General features: G+C 39.4%; 1 protein-coding gene across 1 annotated transcript in view; it reads right to left on the minus strand.

The window, feature by feature from the left end:
• LOC121002505 (cadherin-20-like) overlaps positions 1–13,401 on the minus strand; it is an 87,432-nt gene that overhangs the window by 31,381 nt on the left and 42,650 nt on the right. The window contains 1 exon segment of the mRNA XM_040433957.1: positions 1,929–2,096. Within this exon segment, the coding sequence (XP_040289891.1) occupies positions 1,929–2,096 (168 nt within the window).

Here is a 13,401-nt window from a genome sequence, read left to right on the forward strand (position 1 = left end):
CCGTTGTCTTCCGGGTCTTTTGGTGTTGCTGAGCTCATCGGTGCGTTCCTTCTTTTTAAGAATGTTCCAAACAGTTGTTTTGGTCACGCCTAATGTTTTTGCTATCTCTCTGATGGGTTTATTTAGTTTTTTTTCAGCCTAATGATGGCTTGCTTCACTGATAGTGACAGCTCTTTGAACTCATCTTGCGAGTTGACAGCAACAGATTCCAAATACAAATAGCACACTTGAAATTAACTCTGGACCTTTTATCTGCTCATTATAATTGGGATAATGAGGGAATAACACACACCTGGCCATGGAACAGCTGAGAAGCCAATTGTCCCATTACTTTTTGGTTCCTTAACAAGTGGGAGGCACATATGCAAATTGTTGTAATTCCTACACAGTTCACCTGATTTGGATGTAAATACCCTCAAATTAAAGCTGACAGTCTGCAGTTAAAGCACACCTTGTTCGTTTTATTTCAAATCCATTGTGGTGGTGTATAGAGCCAAAAATGTTAGAATTGTGTCGATGTCCCAATATTTATGGACCTGACTGTAGATGTCATCCTGAAATCATGCGGAGTAATGGGGCCTTTATGCTGAACTTAAACTTCATTCGCTAGGACAGTACCCTGATAAGGATCACTATGTTATTTCTAGTCAGCTGCAGTAAATTACAATGTGGAATTATGAGTATATGAGCATGATTTAAAGGGGCATTCTTTTTTATTTATTTTTTAAATAAGATTATAGTTTAAACAGATTAAAAAAGGTCCTCATCTAGGAGCCAAAGTAGATAGTGGCTACCATGGTCATCTTTTATTGTGGAGGATCTAGCACATCCATGCATCTTATGGACAGAATATTCATTTTAATGGGGGCCAACGAAAAATATTCTACAGTTTTCAAACCAGCACCTGGATCTGAATAGTTTTGTAATTGCATGTAATTAAAATTTTTGTAAAGCCAGTGAGTTATTCAATAAAATGTATCTGTATAGCTCCACCTGCTGTTTGTTCTTTTTATTATTTCTTTGTTCTGCTCACTGAGATGGTCACACATGCTCAGTTTGATCTTTTAACTGCCGCCTGAGCTGTGATAGGTAGAGAGCTGCAGTGGATTAGACACGCCCCCTGAGCTGCAGTTGAAATGACACTCCCCTTGAGCTGCCAGCTTGATACATAATCTAGCAAAGCAATGAATGGGCAGATCTCTGGATCTATGTGAGGTACAGGGCTGGTTCTAGCTTTGTTAGAAAGAGCTTGTCATGTACTATATGATGTCTGACTTTTATTTTTTATACAATAACCATGTGGTAAACCCTTTAACTAAAACTGTGAAATTCCTCATTTCTCCTGCAGTGGTGCAGCACCACAGCCTTCAATGACATTACTGTCAGAAACCCTTTAAAAAAGACATTGTCTACAGTACACAAGTCATCTTTTCCATTTTGTCTACTAGACTGTATTCAAGACTGTTTCGGAGTCTTGCAAATTTTGAGATATTTGACAAAGTATTTTTACCGGCACCACAGAGATTGCAGTGTAATTTAATGGGGCCAGTCAGATGCTGATGGATTCAGCACTGTGTCATGGCTTCCATTTATAACAGAAACCAAGACACTGATGTGAACAAAGTCTTTTTATTGTTCATTTTGTACAAACTGATCTTTGACAAGAAAAGTTCAGTAAAGATGTCAGTTCAGTAACATATGAACTTGCACTCTGCAGTCTGTTAGAATAAAATATTTTAACACTTTTTTTTTTATAAATCACAGATTTGAAGGCTTGAAAGAAGAAATGAACCATATAACAGCACTTTTATGTTTCTTCTTGGTACTGAAGCCTTATGTCAGTGTGTTAACTTGGCACTTGATGTTCGTAGTTAGAAACCAGTCTGGATAGACTGAGAAACCCAAGCTGATGATGACAATGCACTTACTTTGAGGAAATCTGGGTGGATTGTCATTCACATCACTGAGAGTGATATTAACCGTGGTCGTTCCAGCTAATCCCCCCAGCTGTCCACCCATGTCTTTGGCCTGGATAATCACTTCGTAATACTCTTTTGCTTCTCGGTCCATGTTTGTTAAAGCTGTTCTAATTATGCCTGGAGGAGAAAAATAACAGAAAAATTTGCTTACGAGATATATTAGGTGGAAACGTTAATTTAACTTTTAAATTAAAGAGTTCGTCTTTAAAATGGGCGAAATTGTAGAAATGTCCTGCAGAAGCGCTATTGATATCCTTCCATATGGCAGTAACTATATCATTGAGAACGCCAGAGGTAATTGTCCAGATGCTAAAACTACCCAATCAATGTAATTTCGGTGCTATGTCCAATTAAGCAACTCAAAGTGATGTATGCTTAAGTACTGCAATATAGTCATAAGGACATTTCACGTCATTTCGAAAAATAATTATCAGTTCTGTAATGACAGGCTGCACACAGATTAGTTTCATGTCCACAAACAGTTTACACTTTATCGTTGCAGTAGTCTGTAAGTAACAGGTAATCTTTTACTGCAATTTAGACCTGCCATACCAAATGGCGCCAATAGGTGGCAGCAACGCTTCTTGAAAGAACGGTGGATGAATGTTGGCCGTAAAATTAGTGCTTGACTGAGTTAGTTGATTTGCACTACAGCTGCTGAGATACGTTTGCTCTTCCTGAAAAGACTATCATGAGCCTGACCTCTTCATAGAAAATTTCCCCAAAGATGAAAATTTTCTTGAAACTAGTTTTTGTGTTGACATCCTGGGCTGTGGAGAATTTCAATTAGATTGCTCCACCGTACAAGAAGTGCAGAATGTCTGAGTGCTGAAATGCATTTGTCTGAAAAATATTGATGGGACAAGCACAAATGCCATTGTATAATTAAAAACGGCAGAAAATAAAATAGTGCATTCACCCTTTTAATTATTTGCATGGCAAAATGTGAATACATTAGAAAAAGTTATTATAGTGGCTCTGTAGTTTTGGATTTGTTTTTTTCCTATGTAAAAATAAAATATCAGAGCAGACCTAGTACATGCTTCTGCAAATTACTGACCTCCAAAAATGTGGGAATTAATTATAAGAGCACATCTATATAGATGGTCTCTAAAGACTGAATATCAGAGACCTGTCTGTTTAGATCTATGTACAGGGTGGGCCATTTATATGGATACACCTTAATAAAATGGGAATGGTTGGTGATATTAACTTTCTGTTTGTGGCACATTAGTATATGTGAGGGGGGAAACTTTTCAAGATGGGTGGTGACCATGGCGGCCATTTTGAAGTCGGCAATTTTGAATCCAACTTTTGTTTTTTCAATAGGAAGAGGGTCATGTGATACATCAAACTTATTGGGAATTTCACAAGAAAAACAATGGTGTGCTTGGTTTTAACGTAACTTTATTCTTTCATGAGTTATTTACAAGTTTCTGACCACTTATAAAATGTGTTCAATGTGCTGCCCATTGTGTTGGATTGTCAATGCAACCCTTTTCTCCCACTCTTCACACACTGATAGCAACACCGCAGGAGAAATGCTAGCACAGGCTTCCAGTATCCATAGTTTCAGGTGCTGCACATCTCGTATCATCTGAAGGCAATCGTCTATGCTGTGAAGATACGAGATGTGCAGCACCTGAAACTACGGATACTGGAAGCCTGTGCTAGCATTTCTCCTGCGGTGTTGCTATCAGAGTGTGAAGAGTGGGAGAAGAGGGTTGCATTGACAATCCAACACAATGGGCAGCACATTAAACACATTTTATAAGTGGTCAGAAACTTGTAAATAATAAAGTTACGTTAAAACCAAGCACACCATTGTTTTTCTTGTGAAATCCTCAATAGGTTTGATGTGTCACATGACCCTCTTCCTATTGAAAAAACAAAAGTTGGATTCAAAATGCCCGACTTCAAAATGGCCGCCATGGTCACCACCCATCTTGAAAAGTTTCCCCCCTCACATATACTAATGTGCCACAAACAGGAAGTTAATATCACCAACCATTCCTATTTTATTAAGGTGTATTCATATAAATGGCCCACCCTGTACATTCTACTTCCAGGGGTATAACTATACGGGGTGCATAGTTTGCGTTTGTAACCTGGCCCTGGAGCCTAAGAGTGCTGAAAAAGTCCTTCTGCCACATAATAGGAGACCAGTATGATAAATGATGCTTGATAGTTGGGTGGCTTTTGTTACAGGTTGTGGGGCATAACTATAGCTGGATCATGATATATAACTATATCATGATCCAGCCTCCATTTTGATATACAGTACAGACTAAAAGTTTGGACACACCTTTTCATTCAAAGAGTTTTCTTTATTTTCATGACTATGAAGGCATCAAAACTATGAATTAACACATTTGGAATTATATACATAACAAACAAGTGTGAAACAACTGAAAATATGTAATATTCTAGGTTCTTCAAAGTAGCCACCTTTTGCTTTGATTACTGCTTTGCATACTCTTGGCATTCTCTTGATGAGCTTCAAGAGGTAGTCCCCTGAAAAGGTTTTCACTTCACAGGTGTGCCCTGTCAGGTTTAATAAGTGGGATTTCTTGCCTTATAAATGGGGTTGGGACCATCAGTTGCGTTGAGAAGTCAGGTGGATACACAGCTGATAGTCCTACTGAATAGACTGTTAGAATTTGTATTATGGCAAGAAAAAAGCAGCTAAGTAAAGAAAAACGAATGAAGGTCAGTCAGTCAGCCGAAAAATTGGGAAAACTTTGAAAGTAAGGGCTATTTTTACCATGAAGGAGAGTGATGGGGTGCTGCGCCAGATGACCTGGCCTCCACAGTCACCGGACCTGAACCCAATCGAGATGGTTTGGGGTGAGCTGGACCGCAGAGTGAAGGCAAAAGGGCCAACAAGTGCTAAGCATCTCTGGGAACTCCTTCAAGACTGTTGGAAGACCATTTCAGGGGACTAGCTCTTGAAGCTCATCAAGAGAATGCCAAGAGTGTGCAAAGCAGTAATCAAAGCAAAAGGTGGCTACTTTGAAGAACCTAGAATATGACATATTTTCAGTTGTTTCACACTTGTTTGTTATGTATATAATTCCACATGTGTTAATTCATAGTTTTGATGCCTTCATAGTCATGAAAATAAAGAAAACTCTTTGAATGAGAAGGTGTGTCCAAACTTTTGGTCTGTACTGTAGTTCAGACCACAGAACTAAAAGTCGCTGAAGAAAACCGTCCGTCTGGACCGAAATGTTGGGTTATACAATATGACAAGGATGAGGAGAAAGCAAAGCTATTAAATATTTTTTCTCCACTGTATTGACTGAAGAAAATAAACTGTCAGATGAAATGCAGAATGTAAAAGTAAATTTCCCATTAAAAGTGCTCTGTCTGACCCAGGAAGAAGTACAGCGGCGCCTTAAAAAGATTAAAATAGACAAATCACCAGGACCAGATGGCATACACCCTCGTATCCTAAGAGAATTACAGTGAGGAACAGAAGTATTTGAACACCCTGCGATTTTGCAAGCTCTCCCACTTAGAAATCATGGTGGGGTCTGAAATTCACATTGTAGGTGCATTCCCACTCTGAGAGACAGAATAAAAAAATCTGGAAATCACATTGTATGATTTTTAAAGAATGTACAGTATTTGTCTTATTTCTGATATTTAAGGACTCTATACTGACAGGGAGTGTTCCACAGGATTGGAGCATAGCAAATGTGGTGCCAATATTCAAAAAGGTCCAATAATTCAAATCTGCCGGCACTTGACCACGGCGTTCGCGCTGCAGCGGGAAGGAGTATAACTCCACGTGTAAATCAAAAGAGATCCCAGCAGCCGGCAGTTTCTATTCAAAGTATTCTTTTATTTTTGTCATAATATTGTCTCTTATGACGCATTTCGGCTTAATAGCCTTTATCAACAAAGTTACATACAAGTGTTTAGTGCCTTTCTTATATAACAAAAATGCAAGTGATACACCGCTGACGTCGGACGCCCGTTTACAGTAGTAAATGAGTCAGCACCAATCAGCGACTTGGTTTCACTACGTGCATACAAAACCTGTGTTTTGTATGCATGTAGTGAAACCAAGTCACTGATTGGTGCTGACTCATTCACTTACGTAACCGGGCGTCCGACGTCACCAGTGTATCACATGCATTTTTGTTACATAAGAAAGACACTAAACACTTGTATGTAACTTTGTTGATAAAGGGAAGTGTTTTTCCACGATAAAGGCTATTGAGCCGAAACGCGTCATAAGAGACAATATTATGACAAAAATAAAAGAATACTTTGAATAGCAACTGACGGCTGCCGGGATCTCTTTTAATATTCAAAAAGGGTCCAAAAATAGAGCCCGGAAACTATAGGTTGGTAAGTTTAACATCCGTCGTGGGTAAACAGTTTGAAGGTTTTCTGAGAGATGATATCTTGGAGCGCCTCAATGAAAATAATCAAATAATGCCACACGAGCATGGCTTCACGAGGGATCGGTCATGTCAAACAAATTTAATCAGTTTCTATGAGAAGGTAAGTTCTAGACTTGACAGCGGAGAATCAATGGATGTCATATATCTGGACTTCTCCAAAGCATTTGACACTGTACCACATAAAAGGTTAGTATATAAAATGAGAATGCTCGGACTGGGAGAAAACATCTGTATGTGGGTAAGTAACTGGCTCAGTGATAGAAAACAGAGGGTGGTTATTAATGGTACAAACTCAGATTGGGTCACAGTCACTAGTGGAGTACCTCAGGGGTCAGTACTGGGCCCTATCCTCATCAATATATTTATTAATGATCTCGTAGAAGGCTTGCATAGTAAAATATCAATTTTTGCAGCTGACACTAAACTGTGTAAAGTAATTAACATGGAAGAGGACAGTATACTACTACAGAGGGATCTGGATAGATTAGAGGCTTGGGCAGAGAAGTGGCAGATGAGGTTTAACACTGACAAATGTAAGGTTATGCACATGGGAAGGAATAATGCAAGTCACCAGTACATACTAAATACGAACCTAGAACTTGCTGCGATTTTCACGCAGCGCACAAATGATGCGTGAAAATCACCGCTCATGTGTACGGCCCCATTGAAGTAAATGGGTCCGGATTCAGTGGGGGTGCAATGCGTTCATCTCACGCATTGCACCCGGGCGGAATTCTCGCCTATGTGAAAGGAGCCTAAATGTAAGACAGCTGGGAAGCTGTCTTACATTTAGAACTGGCACTGGATGCGCCGAAGTTATGGAGAGGCCTGCGCTTCTTCATAACTGAAGCGGATCCACCTCCAGCTTTGGGCCTTAATAAATGTGCCCCATAATGTTTTATTAGTGGGAAACTTAATCTCCACTTTTCATGATCGTTTCTTGGTTCATAATTGCGTACTAATGAAGTTTTGAATGTATGTTTTTGTGCTTAAAAGTAGTGTTGAACGAATCAAACTCCACGAAAATTTGATTCGCCATGAAACCAAGTTTCCTTGTGCTTTGTGGCTCACGCTGGCCGACGTGATGATGTCATCACAGGCCACTAGAGATTTCCCACTAGATCTTCAATCAAGATGGTGGCAGACAGTTCTTTGCGATCAAATGGATGAGTATTTTACACTGTATTGTTGCTGTCAGATCCCGCAATCAGCTACGAACGCAGCATCTGATGGGTACAATGATGGGAGGTGCAATCGCTGCTCCCTGTCACTGCACCCACTACTTACAAAGAAATGCGCTCCGTGATGAAGTAATTAGTCATGAAGCAGATTTATTTTTTTAATTCGGCCAAGTAGCCAAATAGAATTTTTGAATACTTCGCTCATCACTAACTAAAAGCTCCAAATGGCCTGTATAGAATCAGGTGTAAAAGATAACATGTTGACTGCCAGTAGCTACCTCTAAGAGGAGCATATATCACTGCACACATGACAGTATGCTGTAAGCTCATAAACTCCTTCTAGTGGCAGCTGCAAGTAACCAGCCTGTTATGTTTTTTTTTTTTTTTTTTATATCTATGTCTATGTCGGGTATTTAGAGCTTTAGATAAAAAAAAAAAAGTTAAATAGTATGTAGAGGTGGACATTCATTTTTTGACTGATTGCAGCACTTGTGTGCATATGTGTACAAAAATTGTACTTTACAAAGCAGATGACACAGTGGCACAATATTACATATATAGCAGCATCATTGTATAGAGGTGAAGAGACAATATATTGGCCAAAGCCATTTGCAGCCTGTCCTCTTTCCATTGATGCATTAATTTATGCACTATATATTGTCCCTGCTTCACCACAAACAGTACCTCACACTGTGCACCACAACTACCACTCCAACACACTATACAGTGGATTATTCTCGGACATACAGGCACAGGCCACTTTGACCACCAAACACGGCTGACTGTCTCTTCTTCTTCCCCCCTTTCCGGAATACTATACATTTTTCCTGGACTACTATAAGACTATCTCTATCCGGAATTCTGTACTATTTTGCAATGTTTTTGTTCTATTTTGTACTATTTTTATACGATTTTTATACAATATTATTTTATTTTTCAATTGTACACCCACCCTTATCGCTACCCCTGGCATTTTACCCCTAAATGCCATTTTAGGTTAATAAATTTGTTTTTGATACACTGATTCTCTCCGCCTCTCCTTCTTCCTTCACTGGATCCCAGATATTGAGTGTGCCGATCCGTCCCTCAAACTATCACTCTGTAACTCTGTCACTGGCTGGGTGAGCCAGTTAGACCTAGAGCACCTTGCATGATATTAAGATTGGTGAGCACCCACACAACCTCTCCTCTTTCCATTGATGTATCCTCTGAATACCAAGACAACTTCACAAAGTAGAATATATAAACATTCTAAACAGCTTTTTTTTTACCTATTAAAACACTATTGTTTTTTCTAGTCCTACTGTCACCACTGAGCCCTTGGAGCCCAGCTCCCCTTTATATTCCTGGTGCTTAATAAGTAACCGGTGTCCGGTGCCACATCAGGAAGATAGAGGGAGCTGGGCTGCCAGCAATCAGCTTGGGTGGCAAGTCAAATAGGCAGGGATATTTAGTAAAATATTTAGTAAAATGTCTTCTATACCTATCAGGAGGCCATGTCTGGGGTAGGGTAAGAAGCCTTCCTCTGCATCTTACAGGTAGCCATTTTTTTTGCATCCTGTAACGTTTAATTGGAGTTTAACTCTACATAAACTTCCTGTTCTCATCCTGGCACAAGGGGAGCAGGTCACCACTACAGTCAGCGATTGTCTGCAGCGGCGTCAAATAGTAAGTTTACATCCACGGAGCCCAGTGGAAAAGTTGAGGCCAGGAAGTGAACTAGCCTGGAGCCAACTACACCCCCACCCCTAAAGAATGCACAGTCATAACAATATTTTTTTCACATATTCTATTCTTTTTCTTTTGTTCAACCTATTGTTTCTGGTGGTTGACAATCACATTGGACATTTTTCCTGTTTAGTAGTCTCCATAGGTGTTTGGCTGTTCTTCCCATTCCGTTCCTACCTGCAAAAAGATTAATACGCAAATTTGGTCAGGCATGCTAATGTAGGGCTTGACGGTGTTAATTGCGAGCCAAAGATCTTTTAGCCGGCAATTATCCTATGTGCATGGCAGAAAAATAAATAAGGCTTTACTGTAGGGTCAGTAAGCACTCAATGAAGTACCTCCACAATGTTCATGTCATGTTCCAAAAATGATTGAAATTGTGTAAGCCTGATTGGTTGGGCAGTTTAATTAAGAAGGCTTTTAGTTCCATCACAATAATGTTCTAAAGAGGAAGCATTGTTTCCATGGTACCTGAGAACAGATGTTCTTCATGCTCTGTTGGTGTACAAACCATCAGTGCTACATAATGATACAGGAAAGAGGTCTCCACTCATGAGAGGTTTTCAGTGCACAAATATGGGCACCGCTTTGTATACCACACGTCTTCTCCCTCACCACATGTTCTACGTATCATAGTAATAACACTGGGAAGCTGCAACCAGAAGGTGCTGCTCCAAAAGCTATTGTCAAGTGCTTTACTGCAGAGTGACATCCTCTGAGATATGTGAAAGCTCAAGTGAAAATCAAACAATTTATGTGCATGAAATATGAATGCCTCAATGCTGACTAAATGGCAGAACTAAAGTTTCATTTATAGTGGGTTGATCTTGAAGATGTGCTTGTCAAAGAAGGTGTCATATCAATGCAAAGTGATCATCTTTAGTTTAGAACTGAGAAGGGTTCTTATCTCTGTAACCAATAGGAGTTTAGGCAACAATAAAATTTTATGAAAGACAAGTATTATGTAGCAGTATATGGAAGATTCTACAGAAAACTCCTGGTGTATTCATTAAAAGGAAAGGTCACATATGTTTCATACATATTTCTTCTTGAGAAGCAGCCCTCCTTAAAAATATTTCAGCAAGTCACCAGAAGTTGTAACTTACATATAACATGTTGTCTACCTATGCGCTGGACTAAAAGTTCTGAACTGCATGAATAACGAACGTTTTGCTATGCTTTTGAGAATATGCCTTTAGAGGCATTCCGTTATTCATTCCATCATAATAGAAGTCTATGAGCTGCAAAACTGATCCGTCCCATTTCCGTTATGCAGGGGAGTCCTCTCCTGCATAACGGGATGGATCCATTATGCAGGCCATAGACTTCTATTATGACGTTATGCATTCCATCATAGGATTGCGTTATGGTCTGTGGTAATGGAATCCATAACGCAATTCTGCTTTTACCATCAAAAGAAGCGTGAACGAATTTCATAATATGAAATTCGCTCATCTCTAATATCAAGCTCAATGTAAGAGACTGTTGGCCATTGAGAAAAATAATTCACTGTTCATATCCTCATAAGAAAAAGTTCCCTTAGCCCTTTAGAGAACCGGGCTATTTTCCATTTTTGTTTTTTACTCCCTGCCTTCCCGGAGACATAACTTTTTTATTTTTTCATTCACATACCTATGTGAGGGCTTGTTTTTTGTCGGGACAAGTTGCACTTTCTAATGTCGTCATTTAATATTGCATATGATGTAGCTGGAAATAAATTCCAAATTAGGTGAAATTGAAAAAAAAACACAAGTGAGTTATAGTTTTATGGCTTTAGTTTTTACAGTGTTTCCTATAGAATAAAACTGACCTGTTACCTGTTTCATTCTCTGGGTCAGTGAGATTACCGTGATATAAATTTAGATGGTAATTGTAGTGTTTTAATGCTGAAAAAAAAAACTTTGGTAAAATTATTATTTTTCTTTGCATCACCATATTCTGACCCCCATAAATTTTTGGGATTTCCATCTACAGAGCTGTGTGAGGGCTGATTTTTTGCTGGGCTATCTGTAGTTATAATTGATTCATTTTGGAGTGTGTCTGACTTTTTGATCACTTTTTGTTCAAATTTTTTGGGGAGCTGATGCGATACAAAAACTGAAAATGACTATTTTGATGATTTTTTCTTTACGACTTAAAATACAGGATAAATAGATTTCAGACATTTTGCAATGCAGCGATGCCTATGATTTGTACTTTTTATTGTTGATTTAAATTTTTATTATGAGTAAAGGGGAGTGATTTGAATTTTTTATGTTTTTAATTTTTTTTTTCTATTATTAAAACCTTTTTTTTATTATCCTTTTTTAAGTTTTTTTTTAGCTGCCCCACCCATGGGCTTGAATATGTAATCTTCACATCTCTTTTGCCTTACATTGCAATGAATTTCCTTTGCAATGAATTTCAGGGAAACCGTTTAGGCCCCAGGAGTGTAGTGCCATGGTTAATATTGAATTAGCATCTGTCTAAAAAGTGGTGCAAATTGGCATTATTGTAGTCTCTCTGATGCTTTGAGTTGTTCAAAAAAGGGGGCAAGACTTACTGAGAAGGGTCCATGGGAATTTGGGCATGGCCTAAGATGCATGTCACAATTCAGGCATAAAATTTTCTCTCAAAGTAAGCCAACCAATACAGTCATGGCCAAAAGTTTTGAGAATGACCAAAATATTAGTTTTCACAAAGTTTGCTGCTAAACTGCTTTTAGATCTTTGTTTCAGTTGTTTCTGTGATGTAGTGAAATATAATTACACGCACTTCATACGTTTCAAAGGCTTTTATCGACAATTACATGACATTTATGCAAAGTCAGTATTTGCAGTGTTGGCCCTTCTTTTTCAGGACCTCTGCAATTCAACTGGGCATGCTCTCAATCAACTTCTGGGCCAATTCCTGACTGACAGCAACCCATTCTTTCATAATCACTTCTTAGAGTTTGTCAGAATTAGTGGGTTTTTGTTTGTCCACCCGCCTCTTGAGGATTGACCACAAGTTCTCAATGGGATTAAGATCTGGGGAGTTTCCAGGCCATGGACCCAAAATGTCAACGTTTTGGTCCCCGAGCCACTTAGTTATCACTTTTGCCTTATGGCACGGTGCTCCATCGTGCTGGAAAATGCATTGTTCTTCACCAAACTGTTGTTGGATTGTTGGAAGAAGTTGCCGTTGGAGGGTATTTTGGTACCATTCTTTATTCATGGCTGTGTTTTTGGGCAAAATTGTGAGTGAGCCCATTCCCTTGGATGAGAAGCAACCCCACACATGAATGGTCTCAGGATGCTTTACTGTTAGCATGACACAGGACTGATGGTAGCGCTCACCTTTTCTTCTCCGGACAAGCCTTTTTCCAGATGCCCCAAACAATCGGAAAGAGGCTTCATCGGAGAATATGACTTTGCCCCAGTCCTCAGCAGTCCATTCACCATACTTTCTGCAGAAGATCAATCTGTCCCTGGTGTTTTTTTTGGAGAGAAGTGGCTTCTTTGCTGGCCTTCTTGACACCAGGCCATCTTCCAAAAGTCTTCGCCTCACTGTGCGTGCAGATGCGCTCACACCTGCCTGTTGCCATTCCTGAGCAAGCTCTGCACTGGTGGCACTCCGATCCCGCAGCTGAATCCTCTTTAGGAGACGATCCTGGCGCTTGCTGGACTTTCTTGGACGCCCTGAAGCCTTCTTAATAAGAATTGAACCTCTTTCCTTGAAGTTCTTGATGATCCTATAAATTGTTGATTGAGGTGCAATCTTAGTAGCCACAATATCCTTGCCTGTGAAGCCATTTTTATGTAACGCAATGATGGTTGCACGCGTTTCTTTGCAGGTCACCATGGTTAACAATGGAAGAACAATGATTTCAAGCATCACCCTCCTTTTAACATGTCAAGTCTGCCATTTTAACCCAATCAGCCTGACATAATGATCTCCAGCCTTGTGCTTGTCAACATTCTCACCTGAGTTAACAAGACGATTACTGAAATGATCTCAGCAGGTCCTTTATTGACAGCAATGAAATGCAGTGGAAAGTTTTTTTTGGGATTAAGTTAATTTTCATGGCAAAGAAGGACTATGCAATTCATCTGAACTTAAGCAGCAACTTTTCCAATT

Source organism: Bufo bufo, chromosome 5 (assembly GCF_905171765.1).
Source record: "Bufo bufo chromosome 5, aBufBuf1.1, whole genome shotgun sequence".
Lineage (NCBI taxonomy): Eukaryota > Metazoa > Chordata > Amphibia > Anura > Bufonidae > Bufo > Bufo bufo.